The sequence below is a fragment of the Puma concolor genome, chromosome E2 (genome assembly GCF_028749965.1).
Source record: "Puma concolor isolate L17-30 chromosome E2, mPumCon1.1.hap2, whole genome shotgun sequence".
NCBI lineage: Eukaryota > Metazoa > Chordata > Mammalia > Carnivora > Felidae > Puma > Puma concolor.
This window is the reverse complement of record NC_141681.1, coordinates 56,352,200-56,374,784: the sequence shown is the minus strand read 5'-3', so window position 1 is coordinate 56,374,784 and position 22,585 is coordinate 56,352,200. Positions and strand designations below refer to the sequence as shown.

At 45.1% G+C, this 22,585-nt stretch overlaps 1 protein-coding gene and 1 long non-coding RNA gene across 9 annotated transcripts in view; both read right to left on the bottom strand.

Annotated features, from left to right (window-relative positions):
* Positions 1 to 5,520, bottom strand: LOC147573789 (uncharacterized). The gene is made up of 2 exons (XR_015244437.1): positions 5,160 to 5,520; positions 1 to 220 (listed from the first exon to the last, which is right to left on the bottom strand). It is a non-coding gene; the product is annotated as an uncharacterized LOC147573789 (long non-coding RNA).
* Positions 5,521 to 9,557: 4,037 nt separating this feature from the next.
* The window catches only part of ZNF613 (zinc finger protein 613), a 32,949-nt gene continuing 19,921 nt past the window's right edge, over positions 9,558 to 22,585 (bottom strand). For 6 of the 8 annotated variants that reach the window (XM_086688372.1, XM_086688373.1, XM_086688375.1 and 3 more), the window contains 3 exons: positions 21,712 to 21,838; positions 21,327 to 21,470; positions 9,558 to 12,250 (listed from right to left, as the gene is read on the bottom strand). In XM_086688372.1, coding sequence (XP_086544498.1) covers positions 10,533 to 12,250; positions 21,327 to 21,470; positions 21,712 to 21,838 — 1,989 coding nt within the window. In that variant the 3' untranslated portion in view covers positions 9,558 to 10,532. Of the gene's footprint in view, positions 12,251 to 21,326; positions 21,471 to 21,711; positions 21,839 to 22,585 lie in introns of those variants that run through there. The other 2 variants (XM_086688378.1, XM_086688379.1) reach the window with 2 other exon arrangements.

The window sequence follows — 22,585 nt, the reverse complement described above, 5'->3', positions numbered from 1 at the left end:
TACACTCCATGGAGTTCTTTATTTCATAGCCTCTGCTTTAACTGACTGAATTTAAATTTGATTTCAGAGTTTTTCCCTAATTTTGCCTTAAAGGAAAATGATGGTCCAGACGGACAATAATTTCAGAGGCATCATGTTCACAGCATTGTTCCGCATTTAGTTGTCTTTAGGCATCTCCAGCCATGCAAGTGTCACCGTAGGTGATCATCAACTTCAGCTTCTAGGAAAGAAGAGAACAATGAGTGCCTAGGTGTGGACTAGCCAATCTTTCGTGTTGACTGCGTGATCTCAGTATAAAAGAGTCTCTATTAATGTCCCTTATTTCTTGAATTCTGGTAAAAACACAACACACAAAAATCAAGTGGCAAAAGCAAAAAGCATACAAAAAAGTTTAGATAGTTCACAATGAATAACTATACAGTCGGCTGCTTTCTAAATAGCATCTTGCAAAACATGCAGAGAGAGCAGAAAATAAGAAAACCACTGTTAGAAGAGAAAACACAGGTGGAAAAAACTTCATCCAAGGTTACAAGGGCTGCATTCAGTCATTCCACAAATCCTAATAAAATGCCTGGTAGGTACTGGCCACAGTGCTGGTGTTGGGGACACGTGAATGTATTATTCTGAGTTTACATTCTAGGTACGGAAAATACACTGAGCAAAGAAAAATGGGAGGCAGGGGCGCCTGGGTGACTCAGTCAGTTAAGCGTCTGACTTCAGCTCAGGTCATGATCTCACGGTCCATGAGTTCGAGCCCCGCATCAGGCTCTGTGCTGACAGCCTGCTTTGGATTCCGGGTCTCCCTCTCTCTCTGCCCCTCCCCCGCTCATGCTCTGTCTCTCTCTCTCAAAAATCAATATTGAAAAAAAAAAAAAGAAAAAAGGGAGACAGCTGCAAATTATGAGAAGTGGTTAGAAGAAGCAAAGGAGATGAAGAGAGGTGGAGGAAATGAGGATACACTGTGGAGTAAGACAAGTCTTACCACTGAGTTCAAAATGGAAGGAGAAAGGACATGAAGAATTAAGGTTCACTCCTAAATATTTTGCTGGAGTCAAGAGGTAGGTGGAAACTTTCTTCAAGAGGGTGGATGTTACTGAGGTTCAGAATGTGGGGGAAATAAGTGGACTTTCCGAAGCATATAAACATTTTGATTTTTATTAGACGGCAAGGTGCCAGTACCCAGTTGGATAGACAAATGTTGAGAACTGGCCTGAGTGGACACAGCGATGTGGAAAATATCCATATGTAAATTTTTAAGGATAAAGGATAGGCTGAGGTCGTGTTCAGAGCGCAAAGACTGAAACAAAGTTGAGGCAAAGGACCAAGATGTTAGTTGCTCAAACATTCAGACTTCCGGTTTGGAAGAGTCCCACCAAAGGAAGCAAACGGACTATGGTGGTCAAGGGCAGAAGCAGATGCTTATTATGAACAAACATCTCAGGTAATTCAGAATGTTGGACCCTCAGTGTTTGAGTTTGACATTTCTGTGATACTCTTGGGTGGTCGTCCGCTTTCTAAAATTTACCCCTTTCTTCATTCTGCAGAGCACCATCACCCTGGCCACACATTTAGGGACAGACTCTTATCTCCACACTCCCAACTTTTAGTCTAGCTGGGGCACGTTCCTGAAGAAAGGGGCAAAGGTGAGAGAGAATGACCATCCAGGAAATTCCACCAGACTGGTGGACACGCAGACTTCTCCAGGGACAGATGTGCTTCCATACGGAAGAAGAAGACCATCACCTTCCGTCGCATTCTGCAAGCTGTACCTGTACAGATGTCACATCTGATTTCCTCCCATTTTGACACCCCTAAGGCACTGATCCCTCATCTTGCAATGGACTGCGTCTTCTTCCATAATTCTGCATTCTGTCTCCATGTTGGCCTCAGTTAAGCAGCCTCTGGCACCACTTGCCTCCTTCTGAACCAAGACTCGGGCCACTGGTACGCTGTTTTTCCCACAGCCTCAGGCCCTTCCTTATTATTGCTACACAGCTGCCACCAGGTAGAAATTAAGACAACCCAGAGCTGAAAAAACAAACAACAAAAAACCCCTACCATTCATCATGCTACCTCAACTAGTTCAATTAACAATACAAAAAGTCTAAACAGTCAGCCTGGCAATAAGTTAATATTGCCTTGGGGTGCCTGGGGGGCTCGGTCGGTTAAGCGTCCGACTTGGGCTCAGGTCGTGATCTCACAGTTTGTGAGTTCGGGTCCCGCATCGGGCTCTCCACTGATGATGTGGAGCCTGCTTGGGATTCTCTCTCTCCCGCCCCCCCCCCCATCCCTCCCCAACTCGTGCTTTCTCTCTCTCAAATAAATAAACTTAAAAATAAAAAAGTTAACATTGCCTTGATCACCCCATTTACCTGTTTCCATTCCAGTGCTGCCCCCCCAAATACCCTCTGACACTGGCCTCTTCGAGGCTTCAGGCTGCTCTGTGGCAGTCTTGGCCATGGCCTTGCAGATTTCTTACTATTTATGCCTCTCTTCTTTGCCCTTCATTACCTTCTTTATTTAAAATCAAGGTATGCGCCCACATATCGTGGCGTTATTCCCCAGGCTCTCTATATAACTGTAGGTTCTATTTCCCCTAGATTTCCACAGTATCACACCTTTGCTAATCATTTTGACATGTAACCTCAACCTTGAATTCTAGCAACAATACTATGTGTTCAAAACCTGTATTGCATACAGATTTTCATGGATCCATGTCATATATTTACCACAAACATCTCTGCTACTAGGTGGTATTTCTTTACTTCTTTTGAAATTCAGCATTTTAGTTGTGAGTCACCAAATAAAGTGCCACAACAGCAGCCTCTAAAGAACTTTAGATATCAACATCCCCAGACTTGTACCCGAAATCTCATCAACCAGGCTGAGAGAGAAAGGCCTGGATGCATGCATTATACACACGGTCTCCAACAAAAGCCTTGGATTTAAGAAATGTTTGAAAAATAGATACGATGTTTTCAAGGCTGAGTTTCAGTGCTGTGGGCACAAAGCACTAAGAGAACTCATAGAAGGAAAACAAGCAGTCAGAGACCATTTCATGAACACAGAATTCAAAGTGCAGCAATACACACACACACACACACACACACACACACACACACACACAATTATATGAATGGGAAGACAACACTAAGATCATATCCCTGTCCCTTAGTTTATGTCTTTCTTGCTGAATCAGCAACTCCCGACAACGTTTATGGTTCTTACTTTCCTGAAAGACATTTTTGTTCTGCTTTTGGAGAACCAGCCTCTCTTAGATCTTCCAACCTCACCACCTCTTTCTTAATTTCTATTGCTCTTTATTTCTTCTTTTATATTTATTTTTAAGAGAGAGAGAGACAAACAGAGTGTAAGCAGGGGAGGGGCAGAGGAGAGGGAGATACAGAATCCAAAGCAGGCTCCAGGCTCCCACCAGTCAGCACAGAGCCGGAAGTGGGGCTCAAACCTACAAACCATGAGATCATGACCTGAGCTGAAGTCAGATGCTTAACTAAGCCACCCAGGTGCCCCCCATTCTTAACCTTCTATGGTACTCACTTTTCTAAACTGTTAGAAGACACTAAAGGGAAAAAAAAAGAGGAAGGTGGAAGAAATTTTCTTCTAGAGAAAGTGATTTTAGTTCCTTACTAAAAAATCTGAATTCATTCAGGAGTTTCTGTGAACTTAGGAGTCTCTGTTGAAAATAAAAGCTTAACTCACAAATTAAAGGGAAAGTTTAAGGACAGGAGAACAGAACAGGAAATGGAAAACAGAATCTTTGGACAACTTCCGAGTGGGGGAAGGGAAGTGTCTGATTAGTTCATTCAGGTTGCTAGAACAAAAACCAACAGGGGCTCCTGGGTGGCTCAGTCGGTTAAGCGGCCGACTTCGGCTCAGGTCATGATCTCACGGTCTGTGAGTTCGAGCCCCGCGTCAGGCTCTGTGCTGACCGCTCAGAGCCTGGAGCCTGTTTCAGATTCTGTGTCTCCCTCTCTCTGACCCTCCCCCGTTCATGCACTGTCTCTCTCTGTCTCAAAAATAAATAAACGTTAAAAAAAAAAAAAAAACCCGACAGAGATGTATTTCATATTTTTGGAGGCTGGGAAGTCCCAGATCAGGGTACCAGCAGATTGGGTGTCTGGTGAGGCCTGCTTCCTCGTGGACAGTACCTTCTAGTTACAACCTAATATGGCAGAAAGGGCAGGACCGTCATGACCTAATTACCTCTCAAAGGCCACATCTCATAACACCATCACCTTGGGGATTAGGATTTCAACACCTGAATCTCGAGAGGACACAAACATTTAGTCTAGAACAAGAAGCTAAGAAGCCATGGAAACACAGAGATCAGATTACAGTGTGGACACAGCATCCAAAGCGAGGCTGAATGCTGGGAAGGGAAATCACTAGTTTGCAATGGGGCCGTTACATGAACCAATTGGAAGACTATTTTGAATTCAAAGAGCTACGTTTGGAGTAACACTTAGAAAGTGGAATTTCATAGCAATGGAAGTGTGGAAGAAGTAGTTAGAGACACTGCAACAATGGACAAAAAAGACTTGAGAACTGTAGGAAGAAGAGAACTAAGCAAACAATGACAAAAATCAAGATGGGAATGCCCGGCTGGCTCAGTCGGTACATCATGTGACTCTTGATCTCAGGGTCACAATTTTGAGCCCCACATTGGATGTAGAGATTACTTAAAAATAAAATCTTAGGGGCGCCTGGGTGGCTCAGCCGGTTAAGTGTCCCATTTCGGCTCAGGTCATGATCTCACAGTTCACAAGTTCAAGCCCCACGTCAGGCTCTGTGCTGACAGCACAGAGCCCGGAGCCTGCTTCTCCCTCTCTCTCTGCCCCTCCCCTGCTTGTACTCTGTCTCTGTCTCTCTCTCTCTCAAAAATAAATAAAACATTAAAAATAATAATAATAAAATCTTTTAAAAAAATTAAGATGTACATAAAATAAACAGGGGTCGGCTCTCGGAAGAAGAAAAGGGCATATTTTCCTATCGGCTCCTACAAAGAAGCTCTCATCAGGGAAGGATATGAGGGGCAGCTGTTTAGACATCCTCAGACACTCTCACAGCCCTGGAACCTTCCCTGGCTCGTGAGAACGTGACCTCCTCGGCCATTCACCTTGCTGTTGTCACTTGCTCACCTGGACTGGTTCCACTGAGGACTTCCTCTTCTATCGCCCACGGTTCTCCCCCTCGTTCCAGCTTGGAGAGCGCGTCTGGTTTGTTGGCTTGATGCCCTGCCCGTGGGAGAGACAGGACACTTGGAGATGGGCTGGGGTGTGTCGGGATGGGAGGACGCTACACGTGAGGGGCTGAGGCACTTTTCGCATCTGCACGGCAGGGGTTCTTCTCTCACAGGAGCGGACACATTATACACTCTTGTCTGAAGCCAGAGAAGGACCTGAGAATCTACCACTGGAAAGCGCTGCAGATACTCTGAAGTGTTAAGCAGCTGACAGAGGAAAGGCCACTGATGGGGACTCTCTGAATGACAGGGGGGCTGTCCTCACCCACTGACACCAGGTTCCTGTAGTTCTCCAACATCACGTCCCGGCAGGTTCTTCTGGGTGGGGGCCAGGAGCTGCGACTCCTCCCACATTAAGTCCATGGTCACATCCTCCAGTGTCAGTAACTCCTGTAATAACATGGTCCTGTTTAATAGAAGTGTTTCCCTTTTATTTGTTATTTTTTTAAGATTTTATTTTTTCTTGGGGTGCCTGGGTGGCTCAGTTGGGTAAGCGTATGACTTCAGCTCAGGTCATGATCTCATAGTTCGTGGGTTCGAGCCCCATGTCAGGCTCTAGGCTGACAGCTCGGAACCCGGAGCCTGCTTCCGATTCTGTGTGTCTCTCTCTCTCTCTGCCCCTCCAGACGCAGGGCTCGAACCCACGAACTGTGAAATTATGACCTGAGCCAAAGTCAGACGCTTAACCAACTGATCCACTCAGGAGCCCCACAAGCAGTTTTTTAAAAACCACTTTGTAGGGGCACCTGGGTGGCTCAGTCGGTTAAGCATCTGACTTTGGCTCAGGTCATGATCTCACGGTTTGTGAGTCCGAGCCCCACATCAGGCTCTGTGCTAACAGCTCAGAGCCTGGAGGCCACTTTGGATTCTATGTCTCCCTCTCTCTGCCCCTTCCCCGCTCACACTCTGTCTCTCTCTCAAAAATAAATAATCATTAAAAACTATTTTAAATCAGTCTGTAGAAGGAAAATACTATTGGGATATTCTGCATTTATACATTCAATAGTCCATTTATCTGACAAATCAGAAATTTCTGTAATAAGTAGATATGACATTCTCTTGCCAACCAAGAATCATATACATGGGAGCACTTACTTGCCAAACATTATACACTTGCCAAACATTAATCCTGATATTAAGATTAATAAAACAAGATTAATCAATATTAATAAAACAAGATTAATAAAACATATTATTACACTCATCAAGGGCCTTCCCAGACTTGGTGGATCTGAATTAACCATGTGGAGACAAGAGATGCCAGAATTACAAGATAGGTCATGTTTAATAAGTGTGTTTAAAATGTTCTAAGGAATTTTTAAAAAGTGTTGCAAGGTAGGGCACCTGGGTGGCACAGTTAGTTAAGCGTCTGACTCTTGGTTTCAGCTCAGGTCGTGATCTCCCGGTTCGTGGGTTCGAGCCTCCACATCGGGCTCTGCACCAACAGTGTGGGGCCTGCTTGAGATTCTCTCTCTGCACCCCCTCTCAGAATAAATAAATAAATAAATAAACATCTTTTTAAAATGTCGCCAGGAGTATTTTAAAATGTCTAAGGAACAGGAACTATAAAGAGACAGGTAGGCAGAATTGAGGAACAGTATATCTCAAAAAAAGAAACACCCCCACAGGTTGAAAGCATATTAGAGGCACTGAAGGGATAATTAGTGAACTAGAAATTACCCAAAATGCAGCAGAGCTACTGCAGCTGGGCAGAATATTCCGAAAGACCATGATAATTTGCTAGCGGGACTCAGAACTCACTGAAAGCTGTTAGAGCTTATGGTAGTTAAAGGATACAGGTTAACATGAGCCAAGAAAAGTGGCGCAAAGGGCAGAGCACAGCAAAGTCCCAGACATGGAGCTTCCAGATGACCTCCCACAACGGAGCCACGGGCAGTGTTACTTCCTCAGCATGCACCTGCGACAGAAGGCAGGGGAAACTGCCAACAGAAAACTCCCGAGCTTGATGTCTGCTCCGTGTGGGAGCTCAATCAGCTGGGCAGGACACACGCATGTCCGCCTTCAGTCTCCAGCCTCTCCAGGGGTGCACGGACACACAGCCGCCCCCCAAGTCACGCTGTGGCTTTTCCTTGGCTGTTTTAATCTCTATTCTTTCTATCATAAATGTAACCTTGAGTATAAAAGGCTTTCTGAGTTCTGAGTCTTCTTAGCAAATTAGCATACCTGAGGGTGGTCTTGGGGACCCGCAAGGTAAAAGGGAACTCACTTGTTTGCTGAATATACATACAATATATGCATAAATATTAACTATTAAATATACATATATATTGGGTGCCTTGGTGGCTCAGTCGGTTAAGCGTCTGACTTCAGCTCAGGTCATGACCTCGGGAGTCCATTCTCGTTGGGTTCTGTGCTGACAGCTCAGAGCCTGGAGCCTGCTTCGGATTTGTGTCTCCTGCTCTCTCTGCCCTTCCCCCTCTCACGGCTCTGTCCTCCCCCCCAAATAAATGAACATTAAAATTTTTTTTTTAATAAAAATGAATTAAAAAAAGAAAAAGAAACCTGGACCAGATACCACATGAGGACACAGGGAGAAGGTGGCATGTACAAGTCGAGGAAAGACCTCGGAAGGAACCAACCGTGGGGACCTTGATCTCAGACTTTAGCCTCCAGAATTGTGAGAAATGTCTGTTGCATAAGCCAGCCAGTCTGTGCTCTGTTATGACAGCCCGAGAAGACTAATACACCCACCCCACTGAGCCAGACAAGGCAGTGACCCATGTAGACCCAAGCCCTTAGACCTTAGGATCCTCACTCGTCACCCTGTGCCACAGCTGAGAACATGGCACCTGGACGGAGGGGAAAATGATGAGGCTTCAAAGGTAGAAAAGCAGTTCCCTAAAATACATGAAGATGGAAATGGAGCGTTCCAGAGTCTAAGCAACCAACAATGCCATTATCATCTGGCAGTCAGCACGCTTAGTAATTGTTACGATTTTTATGAAGGTGAGGGGTGGAGCCTAGAGGATGTAAACAGACATGGCCTTCTCAAAGAGGACCATCTGGAATTACTTATCCTACTAAAATGTTTTATTTACCTGGGACGCCAGCCTCGGAAAGGTGAGTCAGCACCTGGGCCTCAGGGTTCAAGGCAGGCCTGGGCAGCCCCTTCAGGGACCCCGACTGAAGATTCAAGGACAAAGACACGGGCCACGAGAGGCGGTGCAGATTCGCGATACGAGTGGAGATGACCTGAAGCCTGAGTCGAACAAGAGTCCATTTCTGATTCTTTGAAGAGCATCTGTCCCAAATCCATCCTTCCAGAGGCCATTATTTTGCATGTTTTGTTCACCAGTGTGTACCCCATGTCTACAACAGTGCCTGGCACAGTGCAGGCGCTCAAAAAAACATGTTGCAGTAAATTCCTCAAAAACCCAGTGTTTGGAATTCAATGATGAGACAGCCACTTGATGGCAAATTTCCACTTTTTTCCCTTGTAATCAGCGCTCCACTTTTAAGCTGGACAGATCTTTCCTGAAGCAAGGGAAAGAACCCTGAGTACAGGAGAGAGGACAAGGCCCTGTTCCCAGGACAGTGAGCGTGATGAAGCTACGTGTCCCAGTTCATCACATCACAAAGGAGCTGGGATCCCTGAGATAAAAGCTCTAACAGGGGGCAGACTGTGGAGCGAGGGTCAGGGCGCTTCACAGCATCGAAAGAATCTCACCTCCACCCATCTAACGCACTGTCCTCCTTTTTGGAGGTGACGTCATTTTCTATCAATTGGGCTTGCTCTGAGGATCCTATTCCTTCTCTGATCTGCCCTTTCTCTATTGCCAGGGGCCTCTATTCAGGATTCTTTTTTTTTTTTTTTTATAATTTTCTGATCTTTGAAATTTCTTTCCCGTAGCTCCTTTCCTTAAGTGAACAAAAATCCGCTTGATTAGTCCAGTGGGTCATTCATTTAGGCCACACATTTACTTTCAGTCGCCTTTCAAAGCCATGGGATTTGTTTCCAGTCTGCTATGGGCTGGGGAATATGCGAAAATCTATAAACTATCTGGGTAGGGATTTATAATCCAGGTAGAAGGATAGTATCTTTTAACAAAGTATCCACATCCTATTTTACACATGTAAAACCAACTGAATCTTTTCCCCATCCCTGTCCAAATAATAACATGCCCCTCGAGCAAGAAATTACCATGATACTTTGTACCTTTTACCTTATGTCCCTTTCAACTAATGTAGGTGTTATCTATCCTCTGATTACATGTGCTGGAAGGTCAAAGTGCTATATGCATGTAATTCAGTTTAAAAAGAAAAAAAAAAACACTTCAAAGGCAGCAAGGATTCTTATTTAGTTCACTACTGTCAGCATCTGTAGATCATGTAAGGAAATAGCTAATGAAAGGTTTTCTGAGCGGTGTTGTGTACCGGCTGGGAACTGTCTTCTAGGCAAAGAACTTGACGGATAGGTTATTCAGGAGTTCTGAGTAGTTGTTCCTTTGGGGGATATTTACAAAGTCAAACACATCCAAATATGCCATGGTACAACACTGAATTAAATGTATTCAGCTTCCTTTTGAAGGACTTCAGTGGTCTAAAATTAACTGAATAAATTTAGAACCAAAATAATACAGGAGCTAACCAAATACTGATCCTGGGTGGGAATGAAAGATTCATGCGCCCCCCAGAAAAGGGGGGGGGGGTGCACGGTTATAGTTCTAACCACTGATGTGCACCATCTACCACCTCCTTTGAATTAAGGAGTCACCATCACATCAGTCAGTTAGGAGTCTGATTCAAGGTATATTGCCCTGAAATGCGCACTGTGTGGAATGAGGCTAGACTTCTGGCAGAAATCTCTGAAATATTCACTTTCACAGGGCGTATTCGCTGGATGTGTTTGCTGCTATTTTGCTGAAGACGTTCCACAGTTGGTGTGCTCAGAGTCCTTTTTTTCTGTAGGATTTCCCCAGCCTGAGGATGCTCCAGTGACAGTCCTGCCACAGTCACTGCCTTCAAAGCTCTTCCAACAGTTTCTCTCCTGTGGGAACCGTCTGGCACCTAGTGAGGTCTTCTCTCTGGGGAAGGACTTTCCCACAGTCATTATATTTCTACCAGCTATGAGCTCACTGCTGATATGGGACCCGTGAGACACCCGGCAGGCTCTATCTTTCCACAAAGGCTTTCTGGATCTTTATTCTATTTGTCTTTTTATACTATTCCCAGGCTTTACACCATGCGTCTCAGTATACGCCTGTCAGCCACACACTGACCTGGCAGGTTTTATTCAAGGGCTTTCCACCTAGATTGTATCACACTTTATGCCTGTGTGCTTTTTGGGACATAAACTATGACGCAACTGGTCGGTGAAGGCAGCACCACATTCACTGCATTCAACAGGTTTCCCTGTGCAAACTCGGTTATCTGCTGGTGGTGCACACCTAGCACCTGGCTGTCCCACCGTGGCTGTGTTCCTATTTGCTAGGAGCCCACAGAGGCGTAACGAAGTCTGAGCTGCTACAGAAGGCATTGGCCTGGACACCTTATTAACAGGGTCTTTCTCCTGCGTGCTATCACTTGAATGTGACGGGCTGTGGCTCTCTGAGAAAGGATTCCCCACCGTGACTGGACGTACACCTTTCTCTCTTGCGTGCAACATTCCCTTATGGTAAACGAGGCAAGACAGGTGGGAGAAAGCCTTCCCACAGTCAGTGCACCTGTAGGGCCTCTCTCCTGTATGAGTCCTCCGGTGTCTGTTAAGGCATGACTTATCTCTAAAGGCCTTCCCGCAGTCACCGCAGGTATAGGGTTTCTCTCCTGTGTGAATCCTCCTGTGGTTAATGAGACCGGACTTGTGGGAACAGGATTTTCCACACTCACTACACACAAAGGGCGTCTTTCCAGTGTGAAATCGCTGATGGGATATGAGGCAGGTCTTCTGGCTAAAGCCTTTCCCACATTCAGTGCATACATAGGGTTTCTCTCCAGTGTGAATGCGTTGATGTTTAAGGAGATTGCCCTTCTGAATGAAGCCTTTTCCACAGTCACTGCATACGTAAGGTTTCTCCCCAGTGTGCGTCCGCTGGTGTACGATGAGATTGCCCTTCTGAATGAAGCCTTTCCCACAATCACTGCATATATACGGTTTCTCTCCTGTATGAGTCTTCTGATGGGCGTTGAGCTGCGACTTCCAGCGGAACGTTTTGTCACATTGGGTGCATTCGTAAGGTTTTTCTCCTGTGTGAGTTCTCTGGTGTTCAATGAGCCTGGACTTTCTGGAAAATGCCTTGTCACACAGACTGCATCCATGGGGCTTCTCTCCTGTGTGAACTCTCTGATGGTTAATGAGCCGAGACTTCTTGAAGAAGCCTTTTCCGCACTCACTGCATACATAGGGTTTCTCTCCTGTGTGAGTTTTCTGATGCACAAGGAGCCGTGATTTCTTGGGGAATGATCTGTCACATTCAGTGCATGCGTACCGCCTCTCTCCTATGTGAGTTTTCTGGTGTTCGGTGAGCCTGGACTTTCTGGAAAAGGCTTTGCCGCATATGCTGCATCCATGAGGCTTCTCTCCTGTGTGCACTCTCTGATGATCCGTGAGCCGAGACTTCTTGAAGAAGCCTTTTCCACACTCACCGCATACGTGGGGTTTCTCTGTCTTTTGAGTTCTCTGATGCTTGATGAATTGGGAATTTGTATTTGCAGAACTTCCACATTCAGGAAATTTAATTTCAATACAATACTGGTCATGCTTTGTATGGGAAAAGGATTTCATATCCCCATTAACCTCAGTCAGGTTCTTTACTTCATAGCTTTTGTTCCGGTTAACTGAACTTAAGTTTGACTTCAGTGTTTTCCCATGTAAGTCAAAGATGTCATGACTTTGCCTTACAGGAAAATTACTTTTACTCCGATGAACAATGTTTCCAAATGCATTATGTTCATGGCATTGTTTCATTCTCTTTGGACATCTTTGATTTTGCAAGTGCCCCTGTAGATGGCCACCATCTTTCTTGATCTCTAGGAAAGAAGAGAAGAATGAATCTTTCCATGAGCTTGATATATCAGCTTGATATATACTAAAACTATTTCTCAAGTGGATCTGTGTAGGTTGGTTCCTTATTGACAACACTATGACCTCATTTTAAAGAAACTCCAGGAAATATGTTTGTTATCATTTGAACAAAGGTTAAGCACAATAATATAAGCAAAGAAGAAAGGTAAGAATAGTCAGTGCATAAATAAGGTTAGATCACTCAAAATGAATAAACATAGATTTGGCTCCTTTCTAACTGTGACCTTACAAAGCATGCTAAGAAAGTACAATAAAACCAAGTTCCCAGAGGAGATAGAAGGATATCTGTTTTAAAATGTTGTGGGACACGGGGCGCCTGGGTGGCGCAGTCGGTTAAGCGTCCGACTTCAGCCAGGTCACGATCTTGCGGTCCGTGAGTTCGAGGCCCGCGTCCGGCTCTGGGCTGATGGCTCAGAGCCTGGAGCCTGTTTCTGATTCTGTGTCTCCCTCTCTCTCTGCCCCTCCCCCGTTCATGCTCTGTCTCTCTGTCCCAAAAATAAATAAACGTTGAAAAAAAAATTTAAAAAAAAAAAAAAAAGAAAAAAAAAAAGAAAATGTTGTGGGACACATTCATACATCCATAAATCCTTAGGAAACTATGACCATGTACCAGGCATTGTGCTGGTGATAAGGACATAGAAACACATTTCCTGTTTCCACTGAGCATACGTTCTAGTTAGGAAAAACCAAATTAAGCAAGCAGTGACAGAGAAAGCAGGTACAAACTGTGAAAAGTGGGTTCAGGGAGCAATGGAGAGTGAGGTGGACGGAGTCAGAACATAATGTGGAGAGAGAAAAGACAAGGCTCGCTCACAACTTCAACTTGGGGGGGAATTAATACACGTGAGGAATCAGGTCTTATTCTGAAGTATTTGACCTGGGCCAATTGACAGGTGGGTAGTGACTTTTAATGAGATGGGAAATATTATTGGGGTTTGGAATGGGGGGAAATTAAGCGAGCATATCAGCCTTCAGAGGCGTTTTGGATAGCTGATACAGACACAAAGAGCTTGACTGGATATGTAAATCCTAAGAAAGGTCTCAACTAGAAATAACAATGTAGAAATCACCAGTGTATAAATGTCACATAAAGACAGGAAACTGGTTGGGTTCACACTTGGATGAGTACGTTGAAAGATGAAAGTATAGGACCATGTTTACAATTACTGGAACATTAGGAGTTTGGATTTTTACATGTTTATTTATTTATTTTTGAGAGAGAGAGTGCTGGGGGCGGCGGGGAGGCAGAGAGAGAGGGAGACAGAGAAACCCAAGCAGGCTCTGTGCCGTCATCACAGAGCCCCATGCGGGACTCGAACTCACAAACCGTGAGAGCATGACCTGAGATGAAATCAAGAATTGGATGCTCAACTGACTGAGCCACCCAGGCGCGCCAGGAGTTTGGGGTTTTTTCTTTTTTTTAATTTTTTTTTTTCAACGTTTATTTATTTTTGGGACAGAGAGAGACAGAGCATGAACGGGCGAGGGGCAGAGAGAGAGGGAGACACAGAATCGGAAACAGGCTCCAGGCTCTGAGCCATCAGCCCAGAGCCCGACGCGGGGCTCGAACTCACGGACCGCGAGATCGTGACCTGGCTGAAGTCGGACGCTTAACCGACTGCGCCACCCAGGCACCCCTGGAGGAGTTTGGGTTTTAAACAGCCCATGGACTGGGGCGCCTGGATGGTTCAGTCAGTTAAGGGTCCACCTCTTGATTTCAGCTCTGGTCATGATCTCATGGTTTGTGAGATCGAGCTCCACATCGGGCTCTGTGCTGACAGTGCAGAGCCTGCTTGGGATTCTCTCTCTCCCTCTCTTTCTGCCCCTCCCCAGCTCTCTCTCTCTCAAAACAAATAAATGAACATTAGAAAAAAAAAAGCCCATGGAGGAAGACAAATACCATATGATTTCACTCATATGTGAACTTTAAGAAACAAAAACAGGGGCGCCTGGGTGGCTCAGTCTGTTAAGTGTCCGACTCTTGCTTTCAGCTCAGGTCATAATCTCATGGTTCATGAGGTTGAGTCCCGGGTCAGGATCCACACTGACTGTGGAGCCTGCTTAAGACTCTCTCCCTCTCTCTCTGCTCCTCCCCTGCTCGCAAGTGCATGCTCTCTCAAAAAAAGAAACAAAAATACACAAAGGGAAAAAAAAAAAGAGAGAGAGAGAGAGAGACAAACCAAAAAAACAGACTCTCAACTATAGAAAACAAACTGACGGTTACCAGAGGGGAGGAGGGTGGGGGAAGGTGAAATAGGTGAAGGGGATTAAGATTACGTTTATCTATCATGATCGGCACTGAGTAGTGCGTCCAATTGTCGAATCACTATATCGGACACCTGAAGTGAATATAACACCGTATGTTAACTATAGCGGAATTAAAACTAAAAATTTAATTAAAAACAAAAATACCAAAGGGGGGGAAAAAAAACCCAGGGAGAAGCAACAAACATTGTCTATATTAATAAGGGAAATAAACATGCCCATAGTCAGGAAATTACAAGGGTTGTAGACACTCTGTGCCAGGAACCAGGGCGAAAGACCAAATACATGCTTCTTACATCACAATACCACACGAGGGGCTGTCACCTTCTTCTGTCACATTTACATTTTGTACTTGCACACAAGGAATATTCCAACTGTTCCCATGTCAGTGTAATGAGCCCCCAAATCGACACCTTGCCCCCAATAGCATCTTTTTCTAAAATTCTTTTTTTTTTAAGTTTACTTTTTTATTTTGAGAGAGAGAGAGAGAATGAGCGGGCGTGAAGAGGGCAGAAAGAGACGGAGAGAGAGAGAATCCCAAGCAGGTTCCATGCTGTCAGCACAGAGCCCAACATGGGGCTCAAACTCACGAACCGTGAGATCATGACCTGAGCCGAAATCGAGAGTCGGACCCTTAATGGACTGGGCCAGCCAGGTGCCCCTCTTTCAAAATTCTACATATACATCTTGGTTTCCATCGACCCTTCTCCCACTCTGCGTCACTGTGAGCTGTTTCCCCTCGGTTTCTAAAGTGCTCCTAGCTTTACCGTTCACTAACAATTAACTTCACCCAGCCCAGGACTGTAGCACGAGACGCCTCATTCAAAGCTGAACCTCCATGTTTTACATGCCAATTTGTCCCGTTTTCTTTTTTTTTTAATGTTTATTATTTGTTTTTGAGAGAGAGAGGAAGAGTGCACTCATGCATGCGAGCAGGGGAGGGGAGAGAGAGAAGGGGGACAGAGGATCCAAAGTGGGCTCTGTATTGACAGCAGAGAGCCTGATGCGGGGCTCCGACTCACGAACCTGCAAGATCATGACCTGAGCCGAAGTCAGACACTCAACCAACTGAGCCGCCCAGAAGCCCCTATTCTCTATTTTCTACTAAAATCCTACTTCTAGGGGCGCCTGGGTGGCGCAGTCGGTTGAGCGTCCGACTTCAGCCAGGTCACGATCTCGCAGTCTGTGAGTTCGAGCCCCGAGTCGGGCTCTGGGCTGATGGCTCAGAGCCTGGAGCCTGTTTCCGATTCTGTGTCTCCCTCTCTCTCTGCCCCTCCCCCGTTCATGCTCTGTCTCTCTCTGTCCCAAAAATAAACGTTGAAAAAAAAAAAATTAAAAAAAAAAAAATCCTACTTCTAGAATATATTGTTTTACTTCTCACTAAATTCAATTTCTTCCAGCACATATGAAGACTGTGGCTCAACCAATTAGGCTCAAGAGGGCCTGTCTTACAGCATCATATATAGACCAGCCCAGGCCATCACCCGGAAGCTAACAAAAACACACTCTCAAAAGAAAGGGTCTGGGAAACCCTGCGTTTAACAAATGGCCACCTTTCTGATTCCTAGCTGTCCAAGGCTCCTTTATTTATTTATTTTTTTTAGATATCTATTTATTTTTGAGAGAGAGAGAGACACACACACAGAGCATGAGTAGAGAGGGGCAGAGAGAAAGGGAGACAGAATCAGAAGCAGGCCCCAGGCTCTGAGCAATCAGCACAGAGCCCAACGATGGGCTTGAACTCACGGACGGCGAGATCATGACCTCAGAGGAAGTTGGACGTTTAACCGACTGAGCAACCCAGGCACCTCTGTCCAAGGCTCTCCTTAATCTGTCCACATACGACACGAGATATACTCAATCCATATTTCCGTCTCTAGTCCTAAACTCTCCCTGGACTCCTCTGCCATATCCAAACACAGCATGCTAGCCTGGACACGCGTGAGCACAGTCTGATGTACAATGTGCAAAACAGAACTCACGACTCCTCAACCCACACCTCCTCCTCCGCACGTCGTCTTCATCTCAGAAATGGAAACTCTACTCCTTCTGGACTCGCACCTGAAAGACTTCCTGTCATCCTGCTTCTGTGTCTTCTCTCGCAGCCTCTACGTACTTCAGTAGGAAATTATTTCTGCCCTCTTTATAAACACGTTCAGAAGAACACCGACCCTCACCCTCTCTGCCCAGGTGTCCTGGACCATAGCAACAGGTTCCCAGCTGGACTTCAGCCCTCAGCCTGTCTGCTACCATCTCCTTTCTACAAAGTAGCCAAAGCCATCATTTTAAATAGAAATGATTTTGTATTCATTCTCTACTGAAAACTCCCTAATGCTTTCTTATCTCGTTATTTAAAAATACCAAGTCCTTGGGGCGCCTGGGTGGCTCAGTTGTTTAAGTGACTGACTCTTGATTTCAGTTCAGGTCATGATCTCACTGTTCATGAGTTCAAGCCCTGCATTGGGCTCTGCGCTTACAGCACAGAGCCTGCTTGGGATTCTGTCTCTCCCCCTCTCTCTGCCCCTCCCGGCCTGTCTTCTCTCTCTCTCCCTCTCTCTCTCTCAAAAATAAAAAAATATTTTAAAAACATCAAGTCCTTGAAATGTGCTTCCAAGGTCATACACGAGATGTCTAATCTAACTCCAGCCGCTACCCCATTGCCCTTATCTCCATGTGATCACCAGCCACTGTCCCTCTGGCTCCCTTCCCTGTACTCACACCAGCTTCCCTGAGGTTCCTCAAACATGTTTCTGCCTCAGGCCTTTGAACTTGCAATGATGTCCTCTGGCAGCTCAGTTCACCCGAGGCCCTCACACTCCTCATACAGCTGCTCAAAGGCATCTTACCAAAGAGTTACTCCCATCCCTGAAGACCTAAGCTTAGAGGCCCCAGCTAAACTCCCAGCTCCTCCAGCAGCTCTGGGGCCTCGCACACAATTCGACTGCTGTCCCACCGATCTTCCCGGACTTTTCCCCACAAGACGTTACACTTATTTGCTTGTTTTGATCAACTTTGTTTCCCCTCGTACAAAGTCATCTCTGAAAATAATTTGTTATTGCTGTTGTTGCTCACGGCTGTCGGTGCCCACGTGTACAAGGCTACCAAAAAACCATTTAAGGTAATCAGAAAATATTTCAAACAATGAACCAAGGAAAGATCCTCATGTATGGAACACATTAAAAAGACTCCTTCATCCTATACACCAACAATAAAGCGACAGAAAGAGAAATCAAGGAATTGATCCCATTTACAATTGCACCAAAAACCGTAAAATACCTAGGAATAAACCTAACCAAAGAGGTGAAAAATCTACACACTGAAAACTAGAAAGCTTATGAAAGAAATTGAAGAAGACACAAAAACATGGAAAAAGATTCCATGCTCCTGGATAGGCAGAAAAAATACTGTTAAAATGTCGATACTACCCAAAGCAATCTACATATTCAATGCAATCCTTATCAAAGTAACACCAGCATTCTTCACAGAGCTAGAACAAATAATCCTAAAATTTGTATGGAACCAGAAAAGACCCCGAATAGCCAAAGCAATCTTCAAAAAGAAAACCAAAGCAGGAGGCATCACAATCCCAGACTTTAAGCTACACTACAAAGCTGTAATCATCAAGACAGTATGGTACTGGCACAAGAACAGACACTCAGATCAATGGAACAGAACAGAGAACCCAGAAATGGACCCACAAACGTATGGCCAACTAATCTTTGACAAAGCAGGAAAGAATATCCAATGGAATAAAGACAGTCTCTTCAGCAAGTGGTGCTGGGAAAACTGGACAGCGACATGCAGAAGAATGAACCTGGACCACTTTCTTACACCATACACAAAAAGAAACTCAAAATGGTTGAAAGACCTCAATGTAAGACAGGAAGCCATCAAAATCCTCGAGCAGAAAGCAGGCAAAAACCTCTTTGATCTTGGCCGCAGCAACTTCTTACTCAACACGTCTCTGGAGGCAAGGGAAACAAAAGCAAAAATGAACTACTGGGACCTCATCAAAATAAAAAGCTTCTGCACAGTGAAGGAAACAATCAGCAAAACTAAAAGGCAACTGACAGAACGGGAGAAGATATTTGCAAACGACATATCAGATACAGAGTTAGTATCCAAAATCTAAAGAACTTCTCAAACTCCACACCCAAAAAACAAATAATCCAGTGAACAAAAGGGCAAAAGACATGAATAGACACTTCTCCAAGGCAGACATCCAGATGGCCAAACGACACATGAAAAAAATGCTCCTCATCACTCACCATGAGGGAAATACAAATCAAAACTGCAATGAGATACCACCTCACACCTGTCAGAATGGCTAACATTAACAACTCAGGCAACAGCAGATGTTGGCGAGGATGCAGAGAAAGAGGATCTCTTTTGCATTGTTGGTGGGAATGCAAGCTGGTGCAGCCATTCTGGAAAACAGTATGGAGGCTCCTCAAAAAACTAAAAATAGAACTACCCTACGACCCAGCAATTGCATTACTAGGCATTTATCCACGGGATACAGGCGTGCTGTTTCGAAGGGACACATGCACCCCCATGTTTATAGCAGCTCTATCAACAGCCAAAGTATGGAAAGAGCCCAAATGTCCATCGATGGATGAATGGATAAAGAAGATGTGGTATATAGATACACAACGGAGTATTACTTGGCAATCAAAAAGAATGAAATCTTGCCATTTGCAACTACGTGGATGGAACTGGAGGGTATTATGCTAAGTGAAATTAGTCAGAGAAAGACAAAAATCATATGATTTCACTCATATGAGGACTTTAAGAGACAAAACGGATGAACATAAGAGAAGGGAAAGAAAATAATATAAAAACAGGGAGGGGAACAAAACAGAAGAGACTCATAAATATGGAGAACAAACAGAGTTACTGGAGGGGTTGTGGGAGGGGGGATGGGCTAAATGGGTAAGGGGCATTAAAGAATCTACTCCTGAAATCACTGTTGCACTATATGCTAACTAATTTGGATGTAAATTTTAAAAAAGAAAAAATAAAATCTAAAAAAAGAAAAAAAAAGACTCCTTCCAATACAGTTGACCTTGACTTTAGGAAAAGGGAAGCAAATTCTATATAAGCAAGAGACAGCATATTATGGAGACTATTGATCGAAGAGAAATTTCTGTCCTATATAAGACTGGTAATGTGATTAGTTGGGATTTAATGTTGGTGATTATCATAAGGAAAAGGAAAGATTCAAGGGAATGAATCCAGCAGTCTCATTTAGGAAGACTAAAAGAAAGATCAGAATGAATAATTATACAAGGAAATAAAAGCAATGATGTAGTCTGGGCAGAGAACAAAGAATGAGAAATTTTAAGAAATCAAAAGGCTTTAATAAGGGAGCTAAGGAGGTAGGGAAGTGTTGAGGAAAAAAGACACACTTCACCGCCCCAGGTTCCCACAGAAAACACCCCAAACCCTTACAATTTCCTAAGTGATAAGAGCACTCAGCATCTTCTGTTCTAATGTTTGGTTTCTGACCTCAGTTCCTGACACAGGGCTCATAAATCCCTTGGAATTTCCTGGGTGATAAGAGTATCTTTTGTTCTAATAAGGTGACTCTGGGTGGGCTGCTGGATGGGGGCTGGTCAGCAGAAAGACCAGGCCTGATTAGAAGCTTGGAATTTTCAGCCCCACCCTCCATCCTCCAGAAAGAAGAGACTGGAGAGAGAGTTCATGATTGATCGTGTGTGTAATGAAGCCTCCAGAAAATCCCTGTACTGTGGGGTTCAGGGAGCTTCCGGGTTGCTGAACGCATGGAGATGTGGGGAGACAGAGGCCTGGAGAGGGATGAAAGCTCTGTGCCCCTTTCCACATACCTCTCCCTACACACCTCTCCCACCTGGATGTTCATCTGTATGCTTTATCATATCCTTTTATAACAAACTAGTAAACAATAAATATTTCCCCAAATTCTCTGAATTATTCTAGCAAATAATCAAATTCAAGGGGCAGGAGGTCATGGGAACCTCGAATTTGTAGCCAAGTCAGACAGAAGCTGTGAGTAACCTGATTGATATCTAAAGCAGGGGGCAGTCTCATGGGATCTGCCCTTAACCTATGGGATCTAACACTACCCTCCAGGTAGATAATGTCAGAACTGAGTTCAATCGTAAGACACCCAGCCAGTGTCACCAAGAACTGCTTGGTGTGGGGAGAAACCCCAACACATAGCATCAGAAGTTCTGTGCATGTGGCCATGGTGTCAAAGGAGAGATACGAGAGGTTTTCTACACAGCCCGGACGCAAGATGGGAAGATCAGAAGTTACGTCCCTCCCAAATTCACATGTTGAAATCCTAACTCCCAATCAAAACCGGAAGTGAATGTTAGGAAGGGAAAATGACGTTATCCAAAGGGACAGGAAGGGGTACTAGTCAGAAGACGGGGCTCAAATTGAACACTTCTCTTTGGAGAGAGGTGTGGAAGGTCGACTTTCGGAGCAAGGGAAGCAGAAGGAACAGGTGATGATACAGCACCGGGCAAAGAAGGCCGATGAGATTTGAAGATTCGAAAAAGAAACCCAGAGAGAAAAATAACGGAGACCTGTATGAAACAACCACGAATTGAACCCAAGCAGAGACAGGTCCTCTAAGCACCTAAAAGAGAAAGGACCCTTCTACGGGAGATTCTCGGAGCTCTGTGACACACGTCCTCAGACACCCTTGCAACCGTGACACTCTGAGTGACTAAACGCGACCTCCTCACCATCTTCCCCACTGGCTCTCACCTGGACAGATCCAATGGCAGGTTTCATCTTCTGTCATCCACCGTCCCCCTCGTTCCAGTCTGGAGAGTGCAGCTGGCATGCTGGCCACATACCCTGTTTGTGGAAAACGACAGAAGAGGCAGGCTCTGTGAACTGGGCCGTGGTCTGCCAACACAGAACAACGTTCTATGTCAGGGGCCATGCAATTGCAATTTCCAGGCAGGCAAAGATAAAGGGCTTGTCTCGGGAAAGGCACATGACACCCTCGAATCTGGGGCCAGAGGGGACGGACTGAGAACCTACATGTCAGAGCAGCACAGACACGCCAGAGCTCTCTGAAGCTGACAGAGGAAAGGCCACTGACTGGGAACCCCCTAAAAGAGAGACACAGGGGAGCCGTCCTCACCCACTGACACCAGGTTCCTGAAGTTCTCCAGCATCACGTCCCGGTACAGGTCCTTCTGGGCGGGGGCCAGGAGCCGCCACTCCTCCTGGGTGAAGTCCACAGCCACATCCTCCAGTGTCAGCGATTCCTGTAACAACACAGTCCTGTTTAACATGACTGTTCCTGGAGTTCCTGAAATGGAAGGAATATAAGGGGAGTTGGTCTCATTTTCACCACATAGGCCACATATGTACACTTAGGTCTTTGGATATATTTTTTTAATTTATTATTTTTTGTTTTATTTTTAATTTTATTAAAAAAATTTTTAATGTTTATTTATTTTTCTTTCTTTTTTTTTTTTTTAACGTTTATTTATTTTTGAGACAGAGAGAGACAGAGCATGAACGGGGGAGGGTCAGAGAGAGGGAGACACAGAATCTGAAACAGGCTCCAGACTCTGAGCTGTCAGCACAGAGCCCGACACGGGGCTCGAACTCACGGACCGCGAGATCATGACCTGAGCCGAAGTCGGCCGCTTAACCGACTAAGCCACCCAGGCGCCCCAATGTTTATTTATTTTTGAGAGAGAGAAAGATAGTGTGAGCAGGGGAGGGGCAGAGAGAGAGGGACACACAGAATCCGAAACAGGCTTCAGGCTCTGAGCTGTCAGCGCAGAGCCCAACGGGGGGCTTGAACTTGTGAACTGCGAGATCATGACCTGAGCTGAAGTCAGACACTTAACTGACTGAACCATCCAGGTGCCCCAGGTCTTTGGATATTTAAAAAAAAAAAAAAAAAAATTTTTTTTAACGTTTATTCATTTTTGAGAGACAGAGAGAGACAGAGTGTGAGCAGGGGAGGGGCAGAGAGAGAGAGGGAGACACAGAATCCGAAG